The 23,820-nt window shown below is 46.3% G+C and overlaps 1 protein-coding gene across 15 annotated transcripts in view; it reads right to left on the bottom strand.

Annotated features, from left to right (window-relative positions):
• The window catches only part of nrxn3a (neurexin 3a), a 75,103-nt gene extending 54,692 nt beyond the window's left edge, over nucleotides 1–20,411 (bottom strand). For 3 of the 15 annotated variants that reach the window (XR_003886091.1, XM_029827237.1, XM_029827248.1), the window contains exons 1-5: nucleotides 20,088–20,408; nucleotides 13,110–14,204; nucleotides 9,342–9,362; nucleotides 8,264–8,290; nucleotides 7,474–7,485 (exon numbers count right to left, since the gene is read on the bottom strand). Coding sequence is in view for 11 of the 15 variants with exons in the window: in XM_029827237.1 (XP_029683097.1) it covers nucleotides 7,474–7,485; nucleotides 8,264–8,290; nucleotides 9,342–9,362; nucleotides 13,110–13,794 (745 nt within the window). In the remaining 4 variants the exon portion in view is untranslated. Of the gene's footprint in view, nucleotides 1–7,473; nucleotides 7,486–8,263; nucleotides 8,291–9,341; nucleotides 9,363–13,109; nucleotides 14,205–20,087 lie in introns of all 15 variants that reach the window. The other 12 variants (XR_003886093.1, XM_029827230.1, XM_029827282.1 and 9 more) reach the window with 7 other exon arrangements.
• Between the last annotated feature and the right edge of the window lie 3,409 nt (nucleotides 20,412–23,820).

The raw sequence follows: 23,820 nt of genomic DNA, 5'->3' as shown, positions 1-23,820 counted from the left end.
CTGATAGAATTGAAATATTGACTCTCGGATACAAAGTTTTTCTATCGTAAAAACTGCTTTTAGACACAGACAGAAAGACAGGCCGCTGAATTATGGAATATAAATGAAATGTCACTTCCAGTAATGGAAAAAGTGCCAGAAAGTGGCAGAAAAGCAGGTCGCATGTATTGCAAAAATAGAGTTGGGCAGCGCTGCCTGCAGCACATAGCGCTCCGCAGGACAGTTAGCCTCAACGCAGACAGAAAAAATGAGCTGACAGAAGAGCTGGAATGAAGCAAAAACACCAAGAGCTGAACAGTTGAAGAGCTGCGTAAGTGTGAGTGGTTTTGGGCGCCAGCATCAGAAATGGCAGCCAGCTGTGGTTGCTGCTGCTGCTGCTGCTGATGCTCCTGGTTGGCTTCACCCACCTCAGAACAACTCTCTATTGGACAAAAGTACAAGACCACTGGCCCAAATCAATAGCAGGGACAGAAAATGCACTTCCATTTAATTAAGATAGCCATTTCCCATCACTCTCCCTCCCTTCAATCCCCCATCCTTCTTTCATCATGTCTCCTCGTGTTAGCTCCCTCTGGGCACGTTGAGAAATGTTGTCGCTTGGAATCTAGATTTAATCGCTGCCGACATCAATGTCATGTTTCTTCAGCCTGCAGCATATTCACAGCCTGCTACCCTAACCCCCACCCCCTTCTATACACACACACACACACACACACACACACACTTTTGTTTTTGAAACGTCGTCAAGGGAGCGTTCAGCATTTGCCTGCAGGCAAAGGAACTATTGGGGTCAACAGCGTCACTTGGGCAGCTGACATTTGGCTTCTGAGGAAAAGCTTTGTGCTCTTGTGTGTACAGTCATTGTTATTATTACTATCATCATTATCATTTATTATTGTTATTATTACTATCATTGTTAGCATTTATTATAATTATTGTTATTACTATCATCATTATCAATGTTATTAGTCATCATGTATTGTTGTTATATAATAACAATAACAACAACAATAATAATAATAATAATAATGATATTGAGCACCCTGCGTTAATAATATAGTTCAAGATTTCTTTACTATTTAGATGGTGTATTGTGCCAAATGTTATGTTAGTATATGCATAACCCTCCCTATGAAGCTAATGAGCTTCCTGATATTAACATAGTAATAATAATAATAATAATAATAATAATAATAATTGTAATTGATCACTAATAACAATGATAATGATAGTAATAACAACAATAATAAGTAAATAAATAATAACAAGACAATACACTCAAGAGCACAATATTAATTTTAAAATGTAGCTTCCCAAAACTAATGATGCAGACACATTTAAAAGTTTAAACTGAAAAGAATAATCCAAACAGAGAAGTAGGGAACCTGTGTACTAGCATGGCACTATAATTAGCTCATGCCGATGCTTTTGTTCATGCCATCCATTACAGTGTAATCTGGCCATGCATGGGCCCAGCAACAGCATCTTAATGCTGGCCTCACCAGTCCTGGTGCATCCTGAAGCAGAAAAATCTTCCTCCCTCAGCTTTCTCCTACTGTTCCAGTTCGAGCCCCTCCTTCCTAGTGGTTCACCTCCTGCCCACTTTTATAGACCATTTTAATGGACATGTCCACGGTCCTGCCATCACCGCATGGTGAGCCGTTTCCCAAAGGTGGCCTACTTTGTGCCCTTGACATCAGCTAGACTTTCCAGCTGTTCCTCAACCATGTTTTACCCTGCTCACAACACCCTGACCAACTCCGCCATTGGATTTTCTCCTTTCCTGTGTACCAACCTCCACGCTTCCCAGCCCGGCTCCTGCCTTGATCTATGCAGAGGATCCAATGTTCCTGCTCAACACATTGTGGGTCACATACAGGACTTTTGCCAACATCTAGACCAGCCCTCCCTCAGCAACATCAGCAGGGGCCCTTGCAATATTCTACCTGCTGCTGGCCCTTCCACTGTGTCTAAGGAGAAGGAGGCCTCTGAGGGACAGGACAGACCTCTGAGGGACAGGACCTGCCAGTGAACTTGCCTTCTTCACAGCCTGAGAACAGGGAGTTTATGGGTTTTGTTTTAACTGCCTGCTCCTCATTAGATTGTTTCTGATTTCAGAATCCCTTTGAACTCCCTCCATTGGTGCTGAGTCCTTTGAACTGCAATAGGGTTCATACATGATCTGTTACAATTTAATGGTAAACATCATGATACAGTCCAGTTCCATGTCCTGTAGTCCTTCATCTTACCTGCAGTTCTAGGGTAACCCTGGTAATGCTGACTTAACCTTCACATTGACTGAACAACGGGGAGTTATCCAAGGCTGCAGACCTGCCCGTTAGCAGGATAACCTGAAGCATCCTTCGTCTTCATCTCCACCCAGCTATAATCCAGACCGAATATTCTTTCTCCCCCAGCAAGGCCAAGGCCATGGCCTGACTCCCACATCACCTTTACAACCCCCCCAATGACCCCGTACATCTCAATATGTGGGGAAATTACCTGCTCTATGAGTGGTTTCTTAAAAAGAGGGGTACACTGTAGGCCAAAATGCGATGGAAATGGATTCAGGTCATCTTACAGCAGTCAGCTGTTGGCCTGTTGGAGAGAAGCGCAAGTAGCTACAGTTTTTTTTTGGGATTTGCAAATGTTTGCTGGACATTCAGCCAAGTCTACAGCTACTTTGCAGCTGTCTATATACCCAACATGTTCAAAAACAGACAGACAGGCAGATGGACAAACAGGTAGACAGGCTTTGTCATCCCAGTGGGAAATTTATCTTGGACTTCAGTGTCTGCATTAAAAGAACAACAGCAATTCATGCATCCTTCTATTTATCTTTCTCAGCCATAAACTTGATGACTGGGGCACTGGGGGACTAGAGCAGGGGGGTTAGCAGAATAGAAGCAACTGCACATTCTGGGTCCCACCCAAGGTTCTGAGCCTTCTCAGGAAGTGCAGTTTTTGCTCTAATATGAAACAGAGTCTACATGGGCTTCGCATATCAGATTATTACCTGTGTGTATGCACAGGGACTTGCAGGAGTTAATTTGTGCTGTGGTCCGATCATTGGTAAATAGACCCCAAAAGACTTGGGATCAAACATCATCTCTTCTGAGGTGTTTCTTTCCATCAACACAGCTGATGAGGCAGTCAGCACCCTCCATGCTAGTTTCACAACCATTTCCATCCTGCAAATTCCAGTTGACAAATTGTTTTGGCGGTCAGCACATTGCATGTGGCTGCTGGTCCCATCCTCTCCAAAAATCAGCCTCAAACTCAAGGAAAATAGATAGCTCTGGAGGACTAACACCGTGGGTTAGAGGGGACCAAGGAGTTTAGTTGGCTTGTTTTTACTGTGTTCTCATCTGTGTTAATACCCGTTTTTACCCGCTTGTTCTATAAAACAAACTAGGATTCAAGAACATAGTTAAGGCATTACAAGCCTGTTGTGTTGTGCTCAGGTCCTTACTGCTCGGCTATATATATTTACTAAAACACATACTGCATTTCTGTTTTATATGTAAGTCATCAGAGTGTCAGCAGAGAAATGGAAAGTAAAAAAGACCCAGGTCTCATCAACTCTTGATTATCACCGTCTCCTCAGGATTAGCAAGAGAGTATACAACTCTGTAGCGTGATCAAACCTGATTAGCTGATTAGCACGGGCTGCGATTGCCATCATGTCACCACAATTCATCATCTCTCCACAGCAAATGCTCATCTTTTCCTGCGACACCCACTGAAATATATGTTCTGGGGATAAACCTATTGCACATATTAAGGCAGAAAGTGGGAGAAATTTGACAAAATAGTAAGAACACCTTCATTTCAGAAACAGCAGGATACTGCCGCGTGCAGTAAATCTGATTTTTATTTTTTTAACCAAAATAAAGCTATAATCATAACCAAATGTCTGCAATTATTTACCTTAATAACTTGGCAATCATTTTTTAGTCAAGGAAACATTTGGAAAAGGATCGTCAAAGACCAAAATATGGAGGTGTGCACCAGGCTAACACTGAGCCAGAAATTCCCTGTGGTCATTGTTGGAGTTGATGCCTCCCATCACAATTTCCATCCCACAGTGAAAAAGTGAAGACTGAAGCAAACCTATTGTCTTTACCAGTGCTGTGATGTTGTCCTCTATCTGATCAATGAGCTGTAGCTTTGGGACATCACATGTATGCCACTATTTTCCGATCACGCTTGCTTTGAGAGGTGTTATTTAAACCGGGCGGTAAACTAGTCAAACTGGGTTGACTAAACACTTTGTGCTCTGCAAGTTGAAGGGGAGTATTAATAAACTCAGCATGGACTCTTGACCGAGCTGGATGGTGATGCTGATATGAGTTATACTGCTGCTGGAGAAAGACTGTGTCCAACAACCGTCAGCTTTACAACCCCCAACGGGGGAATCATGAAAAGAGTTGGGGGTTTGAGTGCCACCTGTTGGTGAGAGGTTGGTTATCGGCTCAAGGTAAGTAAAAAAAAACAAAAAACTAATGTGTCAGCTGTAAAGGGACCCATTTTTTTGGAATGAATAAGTCTTCTTTTAGTGATAGAGAAAAAAGTGAAGGTCTGGGAATTAGGACCATTCTTTTTTAGAGTTTGAAGTTTTGTGCACCAGCTCCGACGGTGGGAGGAAAAGAAATATATAACAGCTTTACAAGAAAACTCCCCAAAGTGTGGGACAATCTTCACCAACTATTGAAATGGAGATGATTAAGATGAAAAGAGATGAAAAAAAAAAAAAATCAGTTGTTCTGTAAAAAACAATTAGTTTACACACACACACATATATATATATATATATCTACACACACACACACACACACATACTGTATATATATATATACACATACATATATGTGTGTAGCTAGACCTCAAAGAAAAAAAGTTGCCATTATGTTGGTTCTCATGTTCTCAAGTATGTTCTGGAGGAATAAGAAAAAGAAGTGGTGATATAAAAATGTGAAACATTTGGTATTACACAGTTGTCAACGGCTTATAAATAAAAATCAATTTAACAAGCCTAAAGTGCATTTTAATGTCAACGGGAAGCTGAAAAACCTCCAGAGGCTTTCCCAGGTATATAAATTCTGCAGTTAAGCTGAAAATAGGAAAAGAAGGATAAATGTCAGTACGGAGAGCAAATTTAGCGTCACTTGTCAGAGCTCTGCGCCCTGTTTTCTGGGCTGTTGCTTGTCTTTGCTGCATGTTGTTTTCTGCCATATGATATCTGCCAGCATGAGGTGACACACACAAGAGTGGTGCAGTGAGCAGCCAGCCCAGATCAGGACATGATGATTTGTCAAGCCCTTATGGCACATTTAATCCTTGTAGGACTGCTCTAGGGATATTCAGTGCGTATGAAAGCTTCAGTGATGAAGAAAATAATGTGGTCCGTATCCAGTCGGGGTTGCAATCAGCTTTTAGACACAATGAGAATGAATAATTGGCCATTTCAACGTAACTCCCAGTTCAGGACTGGATGGTGTCTCCAGCAGGTCTGGTTTTATTTGGGTGAATCGTTGAGCCCATGAGTCGTGGTCAGAGCCCCTCTGGAGAAGATACGGCCAGCTAGCTCAGGGATCGGATCGGATGGGATTGGATCCTTTCAAGCTTATTTAAAACCTATTCCTATGTTGCTCTGTCTTCCATATCACATGCTCATTTTTTCTTTCTCATAACTGTTGACCCCCAACATAATTAATGGTTATTGCATGAAGGACAGCAAGGGACAGCCGCTGAAGCAGGCCGTGTTGGGAGAGCACTGCAGGCCAGCAGGGCTTGGCTGAAGACTGCATCACTGTCTCCTTTTGTCCACAGTAACGGTTCATCTGGCAGCTTTAGTCGAGTGCAGGTATGCCTGAAAAGTTCGTTTGACTTACGGCAGTACCCTGAACAACCTACTCAGAATGGATGCTGGGTGAAATCCAGTCACCCTTGCTTTGTTCTCAAGGGTCCGCTCTAGCCACCGAGGGACTGTTCACCTCGGTTCCACACTTGTCCCCGAGGCACAAGCTCCCCCAACCCTTCACCCTCTCTGGGCTATCCCCACCCTTCTTGTCTGGCTCACTGACAAACAAGCAGTCAAGCGCACCAAACACAAATGTCCCGGCACCCTCAAACCCCCCACACGTCTGCTGCTTTTCCCACTGATAACCATCTTCACAGGACAGATCCACAGGATGGATCACTTCATCCAGTTCAGCTCAAACCTGAACACGATCACTGATCCTCTATTGTCTAACCACCCCCCACCTCCACACACAGTTGCTTTCATAAATTCTATGCTCATTATATCCAACATTCATGTCCCTCCAGCGTTTTTTTCTATAAACACACAACAATTCTGCATCCAAGACTGATAGAAATCATTTCAGTCATTTGCTGTGTTCCCACAAACCCACAAATAGTGACGTTTTGCCCAAATTCTTGGCCCAAATCTGAACATTCTAGAGGAAAATTCTTACGACGGTATGCTCAGAACCTGGCCTACTTCCTGGATGTCCTTCTGCCTTCCACCGACATGCTGGGATACAAGTGCAGAGTCGTGCCTTTCAGCCGTCCAACAGGAGACAACAGGAAGCCCGATACTGTCCCTCTCACTCAGGGATTAAAAGCAACCATGTGGAGGAGGGACAGGTGCTGAGGCAGGAGGAATCTCCCACAGATGGTTCAGGAAATCAGAGCTCCTCTCCAAATGGACCAATCAGACCTTTTCATGGTCTCAGTCAACCCCTCAACTCATGGAAGTCCTCCTTCAGGACACCAGCCATGTGAGGGCTTTCTGAGGGACTTACGCATCCTATGTGGATCAACAAATTCACCACACGTTGAACAAACCCAAACCTGCTTTAGTTCTGTTGTGTTTGTGCTCCTGGAGAAGGTCGCAGGACAGCACACAATGACATAGGCGTGCTGCACCGGGTGAAGCTGGAGATGAACAGAGAGAACGTCTCATTCCAGGCTGTGTGCCGGAAACCGAAGAACCTCAAAAACATCTAAATGGGATGTTCTAAATGGTGGAATCACTTCACGGAGCCGTTCCAGTACTGCCATCAGGGACAGGTTGCGGGTCCTACCGGTGATGAGCCCAATGACTCATCCTCAGCATAATAATCCATCATCATCATTATCATCCTCATAATAATACAATAGTAAAACAACAATAGTAATAATGTCTTTGTCTACAAGTCATTTCACAATTTCAAGTCTCAGGAAGAATCATGACCAGAGAAGTCCTCACACACACACACACAGCCAGCAAACAGGGAGCAAAATGTTTTTTCTCCTTCGCCATCAATTAGGGTTGGTTTAATTGCTCACTTAATCCAGCGCTCTTGGTGAAAAATCATTCCAGAAGAGACACACAGAGGAGTAAACACGTTAGAGCTCTTAAACACTCACAGAGCACGCGATGCTTTTCATACAGATGGAAAAGGAAAGATTTGGAAAATGCTGTACCTTTGCTTTTAGCTAGAAGAGCAGGAGGAGGCAGAGATAATTGGGGATCCACAGCAAAAAAAAAAAGGGGGAAGAGGGAGAAGATTTTAGTTCAAACAGCAGTATATCAACGTCAAGAGTGTCCAAAAAAGCTAAAATGCTACTTTAAAATGCTTAAAACATGCATACACTGTCTCCAAACACTTCACACAATAAGTCCCACACAAAGCTTTTAGGAAGAAGAACTATAAACGTGCACGTCTGTGTACACTCTCTCATCCCAGGTTGGTCTTATTTAGACTTGCATCTTTTTTACATTGGGTTTCCAATTTTCCTAAACGACATGTGTTGGATGGGTCCCAACTCATCCACTCCTTCACTGCTCCCTGGTCCTTCGTGCACTACTTAGTGCATTCACTGATGAGCTGCTTTTGGGTGTGAATCAGCACACTTTAATTGACATTTTCTTTTGAACTAATGAATTATTATAGAACACTTTTGTTGTTGATATGCTACTGCTGTCTAACAAATTAACCTAATTACTGGTGAACATCATGGCTTAGCTTAGCTCAGTCAGCATCATTGCTCCCACACGACTTCACAGTTCCTCATTTTATTTCATCCTAATTTTATTTCTCATTATTTATCATGGACCAATACCAACAGGCTAAATATTAACGTGACAAAAGGTTTAAGGTTGTGTGTGAGAAACCTGGGATGAGAATATGCCAATATTGTCCAGCGTTACTAAGGCATGCAGTTTCACACTAGAACAAGGAGGAGGAGGAGGAGGAGGAGGAGAGGGTCATACCTTGATCTGCCATCATATGTGCAAGGCCTTGAGAAGAAGAAGAAAGCAAGAGGGCGTCAGAGAACACTCAGTTTCAATACACTTTGGTATTGTGATGATCCATGTTTTCCAGAGACAGAAAACATGTCATCAGAACACGCTAAGTTCACACGAAGCTTCCTGGTGAGCAGGAGGCTTCTCATCAACACATGTTGCTTCTGATAGTCGAGGCAGGAAAGACTCATGACAAAGATGGTGTAACGAGACATCACGCTTGAGTGGCCGCATTTGCTACGATGAGCACAAAACACTCATACTTTCATCTCCTTCTCATCTCATATCTTCTCTTCTCATTTTTCTTTTCTCATCTCAACTCTTCTCATCTCTTCTTGTCTCATCTCAACTTTTCTCATCTCATCTCTTCTCATCCCATCTCATCTCTTCCTTATCTCATCTCTTCTCATCTCATGTGCTTCTCCTTGTGGATTGAGTCCTGTAATAATTCCCTTCACTCACAGTGGCTGTTGGCAGCGTGGCATGAAGCCATTCTGCTGTGTTCGTACACCTGTATGTAAAAACAATCCTCCACACTGTAAATAATGTTACTAATTAACTGCCTTGATGAAGCACCTGCACAGCAACAAGAAGCTGCTAGATGAATACAATGGTGAACATCAACTCATTACTTATTTAGGTGCTGTAACAGAGCAAGTTTCTGCAAGTGGGACAGTAATAACTAAGTTCAGTAGCCCTGGCACACAGGTGATTTTTAGGCCTGGAGCCAGTGTGAACAGGTGATCTGGGTGTGAAACCAAAACAGGAGGAGCACTTGTTTGTTACACACAACATCACAGTTGTACTGAAATAAAGAAATGAATGAACACACAAAAGTACTCATGACACATGATGAGTCGAACAGACTTGTAAATATCCCCTACACTTATATTTATTACACATTTATAAACATATTCCTGTTGTTCAAGGCACCTGTCTGGACACCTTAGAACAATTACGAGTTTGACTGGAGCCCAAAAAACCCTCGAAGGTTAGTCGTTCCCAGTCTTTACATTCACGGTGTTGCCATTTTATTCAAACTCACCTGGGATAGAGTGGTTCACCTCTGGAACGGAAGGAAGCAGAGAACATAAGCAAACAGAGCAGCATTAGAAACACACATCACTGTATGTTCTGCTAAAATGGCTCTACGTTGATGGTCCAATCAGTGGCGGGAAACATCGGCCATCGTTGATGACGACGACGACGACAACAACAACATATGCCTTATTCCATACAGCCGCTAATTAAATGAAGTTGCTGGAAATGAAGTAAAGGGTAATGGACATGAAACGCCCTGCATGTTCTGTGCAGCACAGCACTAATTGATCCTGTAGGTGGCTGATTTGAACACAGCCAGATGGAGTCAATCAGATATGCAGCAGATATTAATTCCCCTCAAACGGACTTGTTCCTCTTGAGCTGTGAACGGTCACCTCTCTCTCTCTGTCTCACTCCTCCTCTCAGGGTGGATTATCTCATGATCTTCCTCCTGCTCCTCAACTTTCAGCTCTACTGAGTCAACCTGCTAATTTAAATGGTATAGGAGGAGCAAACTCCGAGCGCCCGCAGGAGGCCCGGCGGACATTGACTCTGTGGTGTTTCCTTCTGATGACTCAGCAAAGATGATGTTTTTTTGTTCTATAAAAGCTATAAAAGCGGGATGGAGCCCTTTTCACACTCACATGTTTAGCACGGTCCTGTGACGGCTGTGAGCAACATCTCTGAACATGAGGGTGGTGGAAGTGCAGCTCTTCACCATCTCCTTTCAGAGAGCAGAGGGGCGTTTGTGGGCGAGGTGGCTGCTGCGAGGGGGGACGCAGGGGGCTCTGTCCTGGCATCTGGTCGAGTACAACTCTCCTACTGGCGGTGGGCTGCACCTGCTGGCACTCCTCTGTCCACAGCAGCCGCTGCAGCCATATTTGCCCGAGATCTGCAGGATTCCACTGCTGCTCTAGTCACGTGGAGGGGCAGGAAAATCCACAACTATCTCCTTGGTCTTCTGGGCATCGCGGTGGATGTTGCTGTCTCCACCCCACTGCTGCAACTCTTACACCTCCTGCCTGTACGTGCTCGACTCCCCGGGCTGTCCACTGTGTCATCTGCGTAATTGACACTGAGGGTTTTCTTCTTGTGTCCGGCTCTGAAGCCGAAGGTCATCAGGACTCAAGGTAACAGAAATTAACTTTGTCACATTGTGGAACTGGAGGCCAGCTGAGGATCGGCCTCTGAATACAACACTCCCCCAGTTACAGCCTTTACAGCTCAGACTGGTGGAATACTGGTGGTGACGCTTGACCTTCTGGAATGTTCCACCATGTGCACGCAGGGCCTTGGGAGTTAAGTCGGAGTGACCGCTGGGTTCTTAGTTACATCTCTGACCGAGAGTTTGACCAGACGGTCAAACCAAATGTCTCCCATTTCAGAATGATGGACATTTCTGTGCAGAAATGGTCTGTAGCTTTGATCTCGTGTAGAAACACAGAATCAAAGGTGCTTATTGAACAAGGTAGCCATCAAAGAGTTGCTGGCACAACTCCCAGGCGCTGGACTCACCATATATAACTCAACACAACTACTGTATGGGGAGAATGTTCTTAAACTTATAAATACTGTAGATTATATCCCGGAGTATTCTTCGGGATTTGGTCTTAAAAAAAATCCAATCCAAAGTGATTACCTTCCTCTGGCATGACTCACAGATGCGTCGGCAAACTTATTTGTTCATCGGTGGACTTGGAATCTGGGGCATGAGTAGTCGTGTGTAAGTGTGGCTCTCTTTCAGTTCAGTAGCCAAAAGGTGAGGTGAGGATAGGGGAGGATTAGAGTTGAAAGTGGATTACTTACAGGCATGAGTCATTATGTGTGGAGAAAATAGGAGAGAGCAGTGATTAATCAGGTCTTTCAAAGTGCGTCCCTTCACCACAGATGAAGGCAATAACATGTATGATGCACCACTACATGGACACACGGCGGGCTTGGCTGGCTTTGATGCTGCTGCCATCAAAGCCACGTTCCTGTGTGTCCAACTGATCAATTCAATGATCTGAACACACTCAGAGAGGGACGCGGAGGTCAGAGGCTCATGTTGGCTTCTCAACGGCCTACAGGGAAGTCACTAAATAAATAATACCAAACATTAAATAAGAAGAGAAAAAACTCTCATCATTTCTAATATCATACAGTAACTTTAAAAATACGAGACACTCTCCTATCAATTTACCAACATTGGTAGCCCCAACGGCTAGCCCCAGCTGTTATGGCAGCAACTATAAGCCCACAGACAAATGGGAGCATGGAAAAAAGGCTACATTGATTTTTAGATTCTGACATTATTTAGATGCTAGCCAAACCACGAGACAGCAGTGCTAAAGCAACGTATCTGTGCGCTGCTTTAGTGCTGCTGTCTCATGGTTCCAGGGGTAGAGGATCAATGTCTCCCTCAATAATTCCTCAGAAAAGGAAAAAGCTAGCTGAAGTGAAGAAATGTGGTTTCTACTGACAAACTAGGCAAGCAAGAAAACGTTCTTCTGGAAGATTAGTGAGTATCATTTTTCTTTATGTTTAGTGCATCTGAGAGGCATGACCAGAGGCCTGGCCCAAGACCTGACGTGATCAGACGATGCTTCTGTGAGGCTTCAGTCTCTTGTAGGACTGTAAAGCTCAGCAAACACTCCTTTGTGGGTGGGGGACACCAGAGCTTGAAGATTTCCTTTGCCGCGAACGCTCCGTTTTAAAGCACACACATCTTTACACGGCGTGTTCAGCCATGTCAGCAGACTCCGCCCACTGCCACACTGCTCTGACCCCACCCCCTCACCTCGTTTCATGCCTTTTCCCAGCCACCAGCAGTGAAAGATAAGAGACCTAATCTGGAAATTCCAGATCCCCCCGGCCTTTTGTCTGCGAGGGGGGATTTGGAACCAGACCAAATGGGATGTAAATTTCACTTTTGTGTCAGGAAAGAGGGAGAAAACCAACAGAACAAATCCATTAGAACAAACTGCCTCTGATTTGAGTCATTAAATGGAGGGAACAAGGGAGTTCAGCCACTTTCTTATTTAAGTGCTATTGATTATCTCATCAGGAATCAGGTTAGCGTCCACCCTCAGCAGGAGCTTCAGGAAGCCTGAAGAATGTGTGGATTTCCTGTAAATGAGTATGCGAACGGCAAGAAAAATGAGGGGCGGTTTAAGAGCACAGACAGTGGGAAAGGGTGTACAATAATGGTTTTTTCCTATGAATTTTTATTCAATTAAAATGACATAAAGAGAACCTTTTTGCCAAAACAGTGGAGTGGAGTGCAATAAACTGGAGGGAACGTGCGCTGCAAAGCAACTGAAAAAGAGCCGCTAACATGGCCAGCCATCTTGTAATGCGGTAAAGAAAGGGTGCTCGGAAGGCTCCATTCCCTCTGTAGCCGTCCTTATCAGTGCCTCCAGCTGAGGCCATTAACCTGGCTAACCAAGCTTGGATTAGCTTTGTGCTTTCGCACCCCATGCAGACACACAGGGCTTACCAATGAAGGCAAATGCCGGCAGAATCAAAGAGCGTCCATGATTCCCCAACGCAAAACACGCAAAGCAGCACATTGTGATAATAAGTGCAAACCCCACAAGAAGTGCACCAATTCCTTGGAGAGAGAGTGTTGTCATAGGCAGGTAGTTAAGAATCACATCGTCATAATACAGTAATGATGAGAAGGATAATTGTTGAAAGTGGTTCCTGGCACATTCAAGCAGCATTTTTGAGGCGGCGCCATTCAAGCAAGCACATATTTACAGTGGAAAAAATGTTGTGCTGAACGTATTACCTTCGTTGCAGAAGCGCCCTTTGTACTCTGTCTTGGAGCAGTCACAAACAGGTTCGGCATCCACGACTAAGCAAGTTCCTCCGTTCTCACATGGGTTTACGGTGCACCACCCCTCGGATTCCAAGAGCACTTTAAGACTTCCCAAGAACTGCGGTTGGGAGACGCCATATTTGAGGTCTGTGATGGTGCCCCTGAAGGGCTGCATGTTTCGCACTGTGGGCAAGGTAAGTGCGCCGTTGCGGATGTCCTGTGGAACTCCACCCAGGAACAGGTCACTGACTATTTTCATGAAGAGACGCTGGGGCCGCACTTCATCTGCCTTGGCTTGGCCGTCGAGCGCTAGCACGGTGCGTTGGTGATACCTGCTCAGGGCAGCCAAGTGCCAGCTTCCGTCATCGACCCTTCCATTGGACACCACAGTCGTCTCGGCACAGTCGATACTGAAGCGCAGCTGAAGTCGCCCCTCCGTCACTGACAACTGCAGAAAATCACAGTAGCCTCCATCATCAAAGTACAGCAACAGTGCTTCTGATGCTTCTGTTTTGAGCTGAAAGCTGAGGTCACCACGAGTGCTGGCGTCCCATCGGAGGTAGCGTGCCCATTGACCTGGTGTGCCTAAAAATTCCATTCCCAGACATGTGCTAAGGAAAACCTGCAGCCCAATAAAAAAACCTATAAGATCCATATTTGCTGAAAAAAAAATGTAATCCAAAAAAGTTTCAGGAGAATGGATCCACAATTGGGTCTACAGTAAGTGCAGGGAGATCCTCTGATAAATATTTGCTATAAAAATAAGCTTTCATTTGGAAAGGGGCAGTGTGGGGAGAACAGTCATGGTTTTAACAGTCTTAAGGTCGTTTACATCAGCAATCTGGAAGAGTGGATCCCTCTGGACTCTTGCAGAAATAGGAGGAGGTGGAGCCGATGGGTTCAGATGGTTCTCACACTTCAGAATTGTTACACTTCTCAAGACTCATGATGTCCAGTCTGGTGGAATAAATTCGTTCTATTAGCGAAAGCCAAAAGTCCTCAGTCATGTTGTCTCCGTTGACGTGCCGCTGACATTCGATCCGCTGGTCAACCTTGGTTCCATCACTGCCAGACAGAAGGAAGGTGGGACAGTTTCAGCATTGGCATTTTAGTACACGCATGTTGCATTCAAGGTCTATCGGCCGGAACAGAGCGACACCTCTCTGGGACTCAAGTGGAGACAAAATCAAACAATCGAAAGCACAACGTAGCACCTTCATTAATGGCAAAGTTGTGTGCCCCGACAGAGAGTAAACCGTGACATCGAATGCATCGTCAGGACTTCAGCCTTTAACTGTGCGCACAATCTGACTCTGCGTTCCCAAGCACTGCAAGCTCAATGGCCACATAGACCCTAAATTGTGGCACAAAAAGATGGGTTATAGCGCAATACAATGTTAAATTGTAGACAGGAACATTTCCAGTCTACACTGAAAGGGAAAACAGGATTTTATGGTTTTGTCCAGCCAATAGCTCCACATCCAGGGGTACGGAGTTTATAGCGTCGTACCAAAGAGACAGGGATTAAATCATTGATCTACTGAGGAACAATAGTTGAGATCTCTCTTTAATGCAGTTCCAGGGAAATTCTGTCTGCTTAACCTGGAGATTGATGAGAGGCTCCTCTTTCTAAACCTCACTAACCACAAAAATCAAACCTGTTAAAAAGGGAAAGTCTGCGGGGGGGGGGGGGTATCAAAGTGGTTCTGGAAGGACAGTTTGGGTTTTAGGAGTTCAAAACGGCCACACAAAACACAAACAGTCATTATTTAAGGGGACCGTTTACCGTTCAGTCCTCTGATTTCAGCAATTCCACCTCAACATGTGACACGTCTGCATTATCTTCACCTTGACGAAGGTCGTTGGGTGCTATCAGTCATCTGCTCCCTAAATTAACCTCATTCCTCACATAGTAGCACACGGCTATCAGCAGACTGCCTTTATCTGATGGCCAGCCATCCCCAGACACACACACACACACTCCTGAGATATTCTGCACACACGTCCCACCTCAGGAAACTCACCAGGGTCTAGTGGTTCACCTCTTTCCTCTGTGGAAAACCACCTTAACAACCCCAAAAACACACCTGACTACTGCTAGTAATCAGTATTGCTTTTCTTACTCCTGACATTCAAAAAAAATGTCTGATAATTATCATCCTAATAATAATGTAGTTTTGTGTGGTGACATTCCCAGGAATAACAGGAAGTTCTTGAGTTGCTTAAATTGTCTTTTTTTTATCTTGTAAGACAGAAAAGGCTCCACACAAGTGACCTCTGGCAGGGAGCAGCGACGCCGCTAACAGTGTTGCAGCACTCCCTCAGATATTTGGATGTAAAGCACAAGTGGCCTGCTGGCAGTACCAGTCAAAGCTGACTCGACCCCAGCGGCCCGTTCGGGGCGCCGAGTCAGCGGCAGACCAGTGACTTCAAGGTCTCGCGTGGCATTAAACGCAGTGTACGCGTAAATTACTAGTTCCCATTACACGTGACAGAAAAAGTCTCTCAAAGGACCACATTTAAAATAACTCAATGGTGTTGCTCGGATACATGTCTTGAGGGGCACCTGCATGTTCAAGATAAACGTGATCAGTCAGCCAGAGGCTTTAAATAGTGTGAGCTGAGAGTTCGTTAGTGGGAAAATGGGATCTTCCGCTGAAGGACGCCATTTCAAATCAAATGATAGCATCAACTCCGCTTCTGGCATATTGACCTGGTCAGTTAGGTGCCAGAGGGGGTTGTAGTGCTTAGTGGTTCATGAAATTAAATACAGGTGCAACAGAGGGGCCACAACGAGGCGGACGTCAAAACAGTGCTAGTTTTATTTTCCAGCTGAGCTTTTCTGACCTTTTTCACCAGTTTTGGGTTCAGAGAGGGCCAAAGGGCCACTGGTGTCTGTGACTAAAGAACATGTAACAGACCGGGTGAGCCCAACTGATATTTGTCCCAGAGACCAGAAGAAGCAGTTCCACCACCGGCACACTCTGCTTTTCATGGATGAGACCAGGGTCACCCCATGTGACACGAAGCTGTGGAGAAGGTAACGCCTTGGTGATGGGCCAGTGATGCCGTGGGGTGGCATGTCTACGGAGGGACGCACAGACGGCCAATATCAAATCAAATCAAATCAAAATCAAAATCAAATCAATCTTTATTTATATAGCATCTTATACAATCAAAATTGTTTCAAGGCGCTTTCCAGAATCCCAGGGCCTGACCCCAGACAAGCAACAGTGGCAAGGAATATGTGCCAGTAGGGGAAGTCGGGTTCCTCCTGGATGGCGCAAGACGCCATTGGCAGTGTCAGGAGGATGACTTCATTGATGGTGTTGCAGGCGGCCCCCGTCCTCACCTGAGCTACATCTAATGGGACGGGATGCTTTGGTCCATCGCCTCGCCTGTGGTTTTTTTTGCAGGGGGTCCTTGAATTCAGTGAGAAGAATGCTCAGGGCTTTCTCCACAGATGCTGCTTTATAGCTCACACACACTTCAACACTCCTCCACCTTCCGTTGGTGAGTATTATGGTGTTTCTAAGATAATACCAAACTCGTTTGTTTTTTGTACATTTATAATCTACACTGACCTTTGGGAATCCTCGAGCAGGCCTGCTTCCCAAACCCCAACCTTCAAGCAGAAACACACCTCCCATTTCTATTTGTATGAAAAATGCAGACTTAGTCTGGCATTATATTCAGTGTGTGTGTGTGTGTGTGTGTGTGTGTATCTTGTCAGGGGTTAAAAGGCTAAATGTGCTGGATCATTGTTCTGTGTGAAAGGCTCCTTTGATGGAGCCCAGAGGGACCAGTCCATGTACTCTCTGACAAAAGACAGCACATTAGCGTGTGGGTGTGTGTGCACGCGCGCGTGTGTGTGTGTGTGTATATTTATGTGTGTGTGTTTAAATGGATCCACTTGTAAGTCTTAAGCAGGTGCTGCTCGCACAAATGATCTGCAGCGATTCAAAGAGCAACAAAATGTCCTCCCTGTAAATGAGACCTCAGTTACGCAGCGCTTCGTTTACCAAGATTAGCTTGTGATGTCGCCGCGCGACATTTCTCACACCGACAGTGATGCAGCAGTTTGATGCCGAACAATTGTAGCGAGCTGCCATTTTCTGCCAGTGCCGCAGTGGAACACGGCAAAACTCGGCTTCCAAGGATGCAACCTGGTAGATGAGAAAAGGGAGGAGGAGGAGGAGGAGGAGGAGATGAAGAGGAGGACAATGTTCCGCCTCATCCACTCCCACTCATGCATCACATGGTGCTCTTCCTTCTCTCCCCTCATCCTGCTGCATACGGAGGCTGGAACCTGCATCTGGGAGCGAATCTCCTCCCAACTCTGCGTTCTGGACCGTCTCTGCAATGAAGGCAGCTATTTGATCACGTCCCTTTAAAGACGGCAAATTTTATTATTTTATTCAGGATTTTTACACCCACAAACAATTAAAATCAAATGCAAATGTAGACTAAATCCTGAAATCACGGAGAAATCAGATCCAGCTAAAATGAACCAAGCAGAATTGCATCTCCTTCACCAACAATGCGACATTTCTCATCACTAAATTCCTTTGATCAAAATACGTTGATTATTTCAAAGGCCGTTCACACGCCAGCTCTCTCTCTCTCTCTCTCTCGCTCTCTCTCGCTCTCTCTCTCACACACACACACACACACACACACACACTAATTCTTCTTTTTAAATCCGAGTCCATCGTTTTAAACCATTTTTGAAAATGAAAGTGGAATTATGCGTTTATCTGCGGGACGGTGTTTTGGCGGCGGGGGGGGGCAGGTCGGACACGCCTGCCCGGGTTCTATGGTTCTGCTGCAGCACCCTTCAAGGCATTACATCACCCAGATACTGAGCACCCAAGACGGCACTATCAACTCAACGCGCGCGCACACGCACCCAAGCGCACACATCCTCGATGCCTAATTTAAAATAATAATAATCTGCATTAGACCTACGAACAGATAGTAAAAAAATAAAATAAAAAATAAAAAAAAATCCACGCGCGTGCGCGCGAACTGGCGACTGGGGCACACGCGTCAGCATGAGCGAACACACCCCAACACCCTGCCACCAGCCGCGGCTTATATAACACCAAACGGCCTCCTCCAGGACGGAGCTCCGGCTTTCTGGGCGCCTTTTATCCGCACATCGCGGCCGGAGGCCGCTGAGATGGAGACGGTTCATGACGGCAGAATAAAGTCCGCACATTGCGCCAAAGCATCAAATAGCATTTTTTTCGATAAACCCATTATTTATCGCCATTTCAGTGAGCACGGAAGACAAGAAGCCAGATGGAAGGAGCGTGTGTGAGAGGACTTTCGCGTGAACGCAGACAGAACACAAACGCGCTGGGAAAGAACCCGAAAACGCAGCCTGCCGTTCCGCTGTTACCTTGAGAGCCCTTGGCCTGTGCGCCTGATAAATCTGCACGGACTCATCACCAACCAGCAGCTCCAGTCTGGCCCAACAGCAGCTCCGTTTGGAAGGATTTGAAAAGATTAATAATCATTTAAAATTAAAATAAAAATAATCTATACATAATATTTGTATTTTCCACGAAATGGTCCAAATTCTTTTAAATTAAAAGTCCATTCTGGTCAAACGTGAGGAGGGTACGATGTGCATGGCGCGTGCTCGTGCAGGGGCTGATTAGCACCTTGGGGCCTCCGCGCTCGCAACACACGCATTTCTTTTTCGGGTCACGCCCATTCGAAGTCTGAGCAGAAATTCTCTGCGCATAAACGCCGGAGAATTTTATGATTCTGGAACCGCAGGAGGTGGGGGGTGCAGTAACACATCAAACGAATTAGTATTTGATCGATGATCAAATAACGCAGATGAATTGTCTGTCGAGGCGTCGGGCGAAGGCCCGCACGCTTTGCGGCGGATTTTCAAGGCGCAGCACACCGGGGCCTGGTACTGGCAGGTGCGGAGGAAGCTGTTAAAATATTTTCCTAAATATTCCAAACGACGCGATGAAGCTCCGAACAATCCGCTGCTGATTTTTAACGGGAGACAGGAAAAGTGGAGGGCTGAAGGCAGTTGATCAGGAGCTGACTTGCTACATTTCCTCCCACTGGCGCCATTTGAGCCAAAATTAACCACAATCACCACCACCATCATCACCATCTATCCTTATTTCTAAATGCAGCATTTCCTTAAATCAAACGTCCCCTCTGCTTTGATTTGTTGAATTAAATTGCAAATAATCCGCCCATTAAATTCTGATCGAAAACATATAATGTGATGGAATTTGGGAATAGAAAAAAAAAAAGACAAAGCCAAAAACGCGCGAATACAGCAGATGATTGTCGGGGTGGACGCGCAGAGGTCGAGGCTTCCACCACCGCGGCGTCCTCCAGAAAAGCCTGAAGACTGAACGAATGGATGCACAGGGCCCACAATTTGGTTGACATTTAAACACGAAGCTGCCGATGAGAACAATGCGCGGACACCGGACACCTGACGAGCACGCTCTCCATTATTCATCAGCTGAAACATGCGCCGGAGAAGGGCTGCGGGGCGCATTTTCAACGCTTCGCGGCCGCTTCGCCTCTTTAAATATTCTACATTTATTTCCAAGAATAATTCGATTAAAGAAGAGAAAAGAAAATTGACCCAGTCGACAGCGCCTGAGAGGGGGCGGGGGGGTGCTCAGGGTCCTGTCAACGCCTGTCATAGTCTGCTCCACGGAGGTAAAGTAGAGGCCATCATGGCACAAATGCAACCCGAGTCTACATCAAAGAAAGAGCGAATCCTTCAAGGAGACTCGCCGTAACCCACCCGGTGCGTCACAACTGCTCAAAGTGGTGCAAAAGTATCAAAGTTCCAGAATCTAAGGCTGAACGCTGCCTTCTCCCGGCGCGTGCTCCCCCCCAAACGGGCTTCGAACCGACGAGATGCATCGAAAAAAGAAACGAAACGAAAAAACTGACCTGATTTTAAATCCCAATATTTAAAACCCAGCTGTCCCGCTCTTTAAAATCCAGCTCCGTGCGTCAAGCAGCAGCAATGGTCCAAGTGCGCGCAGTGCTGGTGAGGTTCCGTGACAATCGGGCGGTACCGGGCCAGACCGGGCGGGATCTAGCGCTCCTCACAGGTGCGTCGAACGCGCTTCATCACGGGTACAAAAGCCGCTGTTGAGGATCCGTTCGGATCGCTAATGGCTGCAGGTGAGGAGAGTGGCGCACGCGCAGACGCACACACACACACGCGCACAAACGCACGCCCCACTCTGGCCCGTCCTCTACTCAGTTCAGCAATCGGCATTTAAAGGCATATGCGTGCTCGTCAACGCGGGGGATGTACTCCAAATGTTGGCGCTCATCCAGCCTCCGTGACCGTGTTTGACCGTCACACACGTTTGTTTTGGAATTGATTTGTTTGTTGTTGTTGTTTTAAATTCTGTGTATTCTCTTTAATTTTCGCTCTGTCACATGAGGAATTGCCACCTTCTCCTTTTACGGCATTTAAAGGCAGGTGGGCACCAATAACTTCATATACGGGGAGAGGAAATAAAGCCCCTTATGAGCCCCTTAAGCCCCACATATGATTGGACGGTAATGGTGATGGTGGTGATGATGATGATGATGATGATGATGATGATGATATCCATCAATTATCTTTTACTGATGCCTTCTCTAGCAGTGAAGCATACCAGGCCAGTGGACTCTCCTGTAGCACCACATTTATAAGCAGAAAAAGGTGTTCAGCTAGGGGGCAATAATGAGTCTGCATCAGTTCACCTGCACTTGAGCAACGTGTGCACCAGAAGCAGAGAGGAGCCAATCAGCCGCGTGGGCCTCATTTAGGATTGGCTTTGCCTGACTAGCCATGGACAATTTACCTCTCATCATCGGTTTTACATGCTACTTCAGCACTTTCTAGATGCCAGCGGTAGCATGAGGTGGCATCAGCAGTCCAGAGACGTTGCTCCGACAGGGTGGAGATACCAGGGGACTGGCCAGCAGAGGCCTCAGGTGGCCTGTCTGCTCCTGTATGCAAAGGGAGGGTAAGAAGAAGCCCTAGAAAGCCTTCCTTTGCCCATTCCCACCTTACAGGCAGATCGGGCACAACCAGGTCCTCACCGACGCAACACCAAACAAGAATTTCAGCCCAGTGCACCTAAACACTGACACCGTTTCATGGGATCAGGCTGGCCCAAGGCTGGGGCTAAAAATGTTAATGTGAGTTCCAGAGTGAGGAGTCGAATTTAAAGTAGCAAGTGGTCAAACTAAAAAAATGACAGCAGTACAGGGTTGTAGTTTATTATTTTTATTCTCGTGGATAGGCCAATGCTGTCATAGCAGAAACTTGTGTGCTTTATGGACAGACAGACAGACAGACAGACAGGCAGGCAGGCAGGCAGGCAGGCAGGCAGGCAGGCAGACAGACAGACAGGCAGGCAGGCAGGCAGGCAGGCAAGCAGAATGTGTCATTCCTCTATGAATCCATGGGAGCAGAAGGAAACCCTCCCTCTGCCTGCTAATGGTGTTCCTGACAGAGCCCAGAACATCAGGACGGGGACATTTCCCACCACCACCGTGTTACCTGTCCTGTCCATACGAGGTCCACGCTGTAACCCCATGATGGCCTACAGCTCAATCGGCGTCTTTAAACGTGCAGGTGACCCAATCACCGTGGGCCTGATCAGTACGCACCATACAGGAGAGTAGGTCCAGGCCTCAACCAGGAAAACCTCTGCAGGCCTCAGAGGACCGGTGCTGAACACCAACCACATCTTTACAAAGACCCGATGAAGAACAGATCCTGGTTCTACCACTACTCAAGAGTGTCTGAGCGCACAGGTGTCCGATGTGGTACGGTGGCTCAGAGGATCACTACATGAGCTTTACCTGAGTGATCCCCTTCACCTGTCCAATACCCCGTCCATCCAGAACACTGTTCGTTCACCCCCCTCCCCCCTGGCAGGCTCAGGCTTGTGGGGCCCTGTGCCTGGTGTTATTGACTGTATTATTACTATTACATTGTTTTCATTGTTTGTTACAACTACATAACAACTGCACTTTTGCTTGCTGCAATCTCAACCTGACAGAAAAGACCAAAACCCGAACCACTACAGCAGTGGGGGCGGGGGGCGACTGCTGCGAAATGTAGAGACGATGACGACAACGAGTGTGAATCTTTTCACTTTTACCGCCCTCAAAAACAAGATATCCTTTGGCACAGTCAGTGGCTGCCACCAAAGTGCTATTGATCTCACCGTTGTGTTATCTTTCTCACTCTCGGGCATATAAGTCCTGCAGAAATGCTCTGTGTGTGTGTGTGTGTTTAATGGGTATCAGCTCCAGGACTGTGAACATATCGACGTACCGACTGACACACCAATGAGCTGCGGTGTTACTGAGCAGCACCATAACACAGAAAGATTCCATGGTATAGTTAACAACTCCAGCAACTCCAGTTTTAAAGGCAGGGCCATGTCCTGACAGACGGACGGAGGTGACCCATGCCTGCTTTCACTTCATTTCCCTGCAGAGACCCACTGACCCCCCCACACAATGAGATTTGCTCACAGCTGAGCTGTAGCACTGTTGAAGGAATCAGGTGTTTGATCCCAGGATGGTTGGAGGTCAAGTGCCCAGGGCCGATGTGTTGGTGACCCTGTCCAAGCCACTTCCACATGAGATGCTCTATCAGATACAGGTTGCAGTGGGAACATCCAAGGTGGGTTTGGTGCAACGTTGACATCACTTGGGAGCATTTTCCACAAGTGTGAGCCAGAGAGAGACGGTGAATTCTCAAAATGAGTAGAGCTACAGAACCAAATTTGCAGCCAAAACAGAGCTGAATCGCAACCGACCAGTGAGACCTGCAGCCTTAGCGTATTTGTTCAGATCATATTTGTTCAGAACTTCCAGCCATAAATGGCAAGGTGGACTCTCATACACTTTGCAGCGGTGGAGTCTGCCGTGTCCTTGGGAGGAGATGGATCTTGTCGATGGTTCACGACCAACCAGATAAGGACTGGAAGAGCTTTCCCCTTCGGCAGCTGCATGGCACTGTGCCAAGACTACGTCTCTTTTCCTGTCCCCAGGTGCCGTGAGCTTGAGGGGGCATCAGCCCGTTGAGGTTTCTTAGGCCACAACATCTTGTCAGGCTTGAGACTCCTTGGTCAGAGTTGCTAATAAAACTGTGATAAAACTGTGCGCAGATGTGCATGTCTCCTGCTAAAGATGCCGATAGCGGAAGCCTGCTCATCTGCTGAGCCTCTCACGTCAGCTATTCCCAGATATTCCACAAGTGTTGCCCCACTATGGGACTCTTCACCCCGGTTTGCTATGCCGGTTTTGCGTTGTCTGATAGTTATTTTATACCTGTCTGTCTGTTAGCATTGGGCTGATTTTGATGTTGCTCAATGGGAATCAGCACCGTCATATCTGACACCACGATCAGCCGATGGGAAAGGCTGGAGTGTTAAGTGTGAGGAATGAATGGAAGCAGAGATCCACCGAGGCACCTTCAGTGCATGTTGCCCTGGTTCGTTGTGCTAATGAAGGAGCTGAGCTGCAAGGCAAAGCTCTGTTAGCAGCCGGTCTATGTTCTGACCTCACCTATAAACTTGCAGACGTCTGGGAGGAACTCCTCTGCATCCAGAGGAGCAGCAGCAAGTTTCACCCACATGGCAACTTTGGCTAAAGTTTGGAA

Source organism: Takifugu rubripes, chromosome 2 (assembly GCF_901000725.2).
Source record: "Takifugu rubripes chromosome 2, fTakRub1.2, whole genome shotgun sequence".
NCBI classification, from domain to species: Eukaryota; Metazoa; Chordata; class Actinopteri; order Tetraodontiformes; family Tetraodontidae; genus Takifugu; species Takifugu rubripes.
This window is presented reverse-complemented; position numbering and strand designations above follow the sequence as displayed.